We start from the raw sequence: 3,433 nt of genomic DNA, 5'->3' as shown, positions 1-3,433 counted from the left end.
ATTCATTTAAACCATACGGGCTTTGTGTGTTTATTTTCCTCCTACGTCAATACAGTACGATTCAAATGATACAAAAAATAATTTCAATGTAATGATCAAATAGACAAATTAATTTTATATTATATACTAGTATATTAACATTATATGTTAAACTGCGTAGGTTTAAAGACAACCCTCATTGGTCTTAAAGCTATCGCATTAAAGTTGTTCTCTCCAACATAATAACAACAGCGTATGTCGTTTATATCCTGATCGAAGAGTGATAACGCTATATACACTTCTTAAGTATGGGAGCTTAAGTCCGGGTCATAATATATTTATAATGAAGAGCAAAGCGCATGCAGCCTCAATTGTCTTTCCGACAGGCCAACTGCAGTTCAGTAAGTAGCATTTTAATTACGTTTAGTGCGCACTATATATAGTAAACGTTTAAGTATTTCATGTTTATGAAGGAAATAAAGAGACAATTAATTTGTTGTATTAATGTATTTCTTAAAATTACATACAGCAGAAAATTCATTTTAGTCGATTAAATGCAGCGTTGCGTACTGTATTTGACGTTTGACATATTTATAACATTCAACATACAACTGACTTAAAGCATTTGGAAATGTAAGAACGTATTTTGCTTGAACACCGTCATTGCAAAAAACAACAACAGAAAACTCACAAATAAACAAAAAAAACATGTTGTTTTAAATCGAAAATACATTTCAATTTGTTACACTTATATTTTGGTTCGAGGTGAAACACTAAATGTCGACAATAAGAGATTTGAACATGCATATGAACATTCAAATTAAAGAAAAACTTCGAAACCAAATGTATTAATTTGTATTTACTTGGTTATATAAATCCGAATTTTACTTGATAACTGTCAATGCAAAAACAACAACAGAAAAACCAACGAACGAAAGCAAAACAATATCGTGACTAAAATTGATAATACATTTCAATTTGCTATACTTATGTTTTATTCATATTTGACAAGATGTGCACGCCTTAAACCATAAGCCATAGTTACAGTATTTAAAACCAAAATCCAAAGTGATGTAAGGACTTGTTTTAATCGGTCATAATATGCAGCTAAATGATTTTATTATTTACTATATTATTTAAAAATATTAAAAACGAAAGCGTTTACGATGTACTTCATTTAATACGTACACTGATTTAGCTAATTTGTTTCATCATTTTGAAGTTCATAATGAATGCCAAATGGATTTCGATCGCACTTGTGTGCTTAGCAACACTACTGAGGAATGAGGCCATGGGGAAATTGACAGGAGGGTTTGAATGGAATAATCGTCAGTGTACGTGGACAGAAGGATTTGTTGGAAAAAAGTCCCTAAACAGGTTAGTATGCAAGCCGATGCTTCTTTGTTCGCTATTCCTTAAATGGTTTTGTTTTATTATTTTCACATACAATATATAAACTACTGGTGTATTAGTATAATTATGTTCAATGTTATATCAGAAGGTCGTTTGGACAATGATTTTATTATGTTTTACAGGCTGCTTATTATTCAATGCAAGGCGACACCAAACTTACACAGCATATTTTGCCAGTACAAAGGCAATCCACACTCTTGTGCATGGTACAACCAAAACCACCAGGCAGATTTCTACCGATGCCTAGCGAATGTACTGAGCGGTTCGTATTTAATGTATTTAGTTTAGAAATCGACACATTCTTACATAAATATAATAATTAATCGTGGAAATTTTATATATTAGAGACATATTACAGACTGCTGTATTACATAGTTTACATTATTTGTTATCTTATCTCAGGAGACACACAAAATTTGTGTAATCCCAACACAGTCGTGTGCGACAGGTGCCCAGACGTGGTATTCGAGCAGTATTGACACTTTCAACAACGTCGACGTCCCGCCTCTGAGAAGAACATTGACAACAGTTATGGCCGACTTGGAAGGATCTGTTTATGACAACATCGTTGACACTTACTAGACATATATTAATCACTGCTGTTAACTTTCCGTTTTGCTTAATATAATTCTGAATCTTCTTTAGGCTTTTTTTATGTCTTTCTATATATGTATACATATTCTTCTATTTCACAAACTTTAAAAACGGTCAATACATACATTTCTTAATTTGTGTTTTCATATCTTCTAGAATGATTATAAGTTTAGTTTATTCATTAAGTTTATTAGCGTGGTTTAAAACTGTTTATTTTAGTTCGATTGTATTAAAATACCAAAACTTATTGAAACGATATCGAGTCCATGTCGTAGGTCGAAACAGTACTTGGTTTCAATAGGGCATATCTAAAGGCGCTCAAATAGTGGGGATCAACCCTTGACCTCCCAATCGCTAGACGGAAACATATCAACACTCCACGCTGTCGTTAAATAGTCAATAGTATGGCTTTTGAAAAAAAAACGTGTATTAAACGTATTTATACAGCGTGTATTATTGATTAACAAAACCTGCTGAGCATTCGTCAGGGATTAATAATAACAATTGTACAAGAGCAGACAGCTACATTTAACGTGCATTATTTTGGTTACATAGTTTGCAAATAAGTTCGTGGATTTTCACATGACGAACATTGTTGTAAAACTACATGTACTAGCCATGAACGCTCTTGTTATTCACTTTACCGAATGTATAACACCTACAATGCTTAATCGGTTATTGGGCTCATATCAATAGTGTTGTTACCAACTTGAAAATAGCATTTAGTATGACGCTTTGATTGCTTCTTAAAAAAGGTTTTGTTTACAGTTAAACAGAAGGACAATTTACAATTAAAAAGGATATGAACAATACACTGTATTATTATTGACAAATAATAATCCTGACAATAAAAACATAAAACAAGGTTCGTAAATGAAAAAAAACATCAATTGAAATCGGCAAAATACTATAGCATGTGTTACCAATAATTTGGAAAATACTTGTATAACCAATATGTCATTTAAAACAAACTGATTACGTAGAGTAGAAGCATAAACGGTTCAGTGATAGTAACTTTGAGTATTAATGGATATTTACGGGGATGGTAACTTACATAAATAATAACAATTTACATGAACGAATATTACGTAAATGAACTATATCAGAGACTACGTACATAATACTGTCAACCAATCATCAGCTTATTATAACGTCATCGACGCCTGCTGCTTAGGTATATAATTTGCAACTTATTTTAAAGTATATCGTCAAACAACTATTGAGCAAGAACTAGCGTTTAAAAAGCGTCATGTTCATATTTATATTTAAATGTTCAAATATAAATTAAAACTAGGCAAATGTGCGGAATAATAAATGAGACAGACCTTTGCGGATTTGCTATCTTTACAATCATTCATCTGCTTAACATTAAGGTGTTTAGTAATGTAAGGCCAGTTTCCCATATGTATTCCAGATTTAAAGTAAATTGTATTTTAATGGCGCCCTT

At 31.8% G+C, this 3,433-nt stretch overlaps 1 protein-coding gene across 1 annotated transcript; it reads left to right on the top strand.

Moving 5' to 3' along the window:
• The first annotated feature begins 319 nt into the window (after positions 1-319).
• Positions 320-2,108, top strand: LOC127836844 (uncharacterized). Its single transcript, XM_052363465.1, has 4 exons — positions 320-380; positions 1,202-1,356; positions 1,515-1,654; positions 1,795-2,108. Exons 1-4 carry the CDS (start codon positions 339-341, stop codon positions 1,869-1,871), a joined length of 414 nt encoding a protein of 137 aa, XP_052219425.1. The 5' UTR covers positions 320-338; the 3' UTR covers positions 1,872-2,108.
• Positions 2,109-3,433: the final 1,325 nt, after the last annotated feature.

Source organism: Dreissena polymorpha, chromosome 7 (genome assembly GCF_020536995.1).
Source record: "Dreissena polymorpha isolate Duluth1 chromosome 7, UMN_Dpol_1.0, whole genome shotgun sequence".
Taxonomy (NCBI): domain Eukaryota; kingdom Metazoa; phylum Mollusca; class Bivalvia; order Myida; family Dreissenidae; genus Dreissena; species Dreissena polymorpha.
Note: the sequence above shows the minus strand (reverse complement) of the source record. Positions and strands in the feature narration are given on the sequence as shown.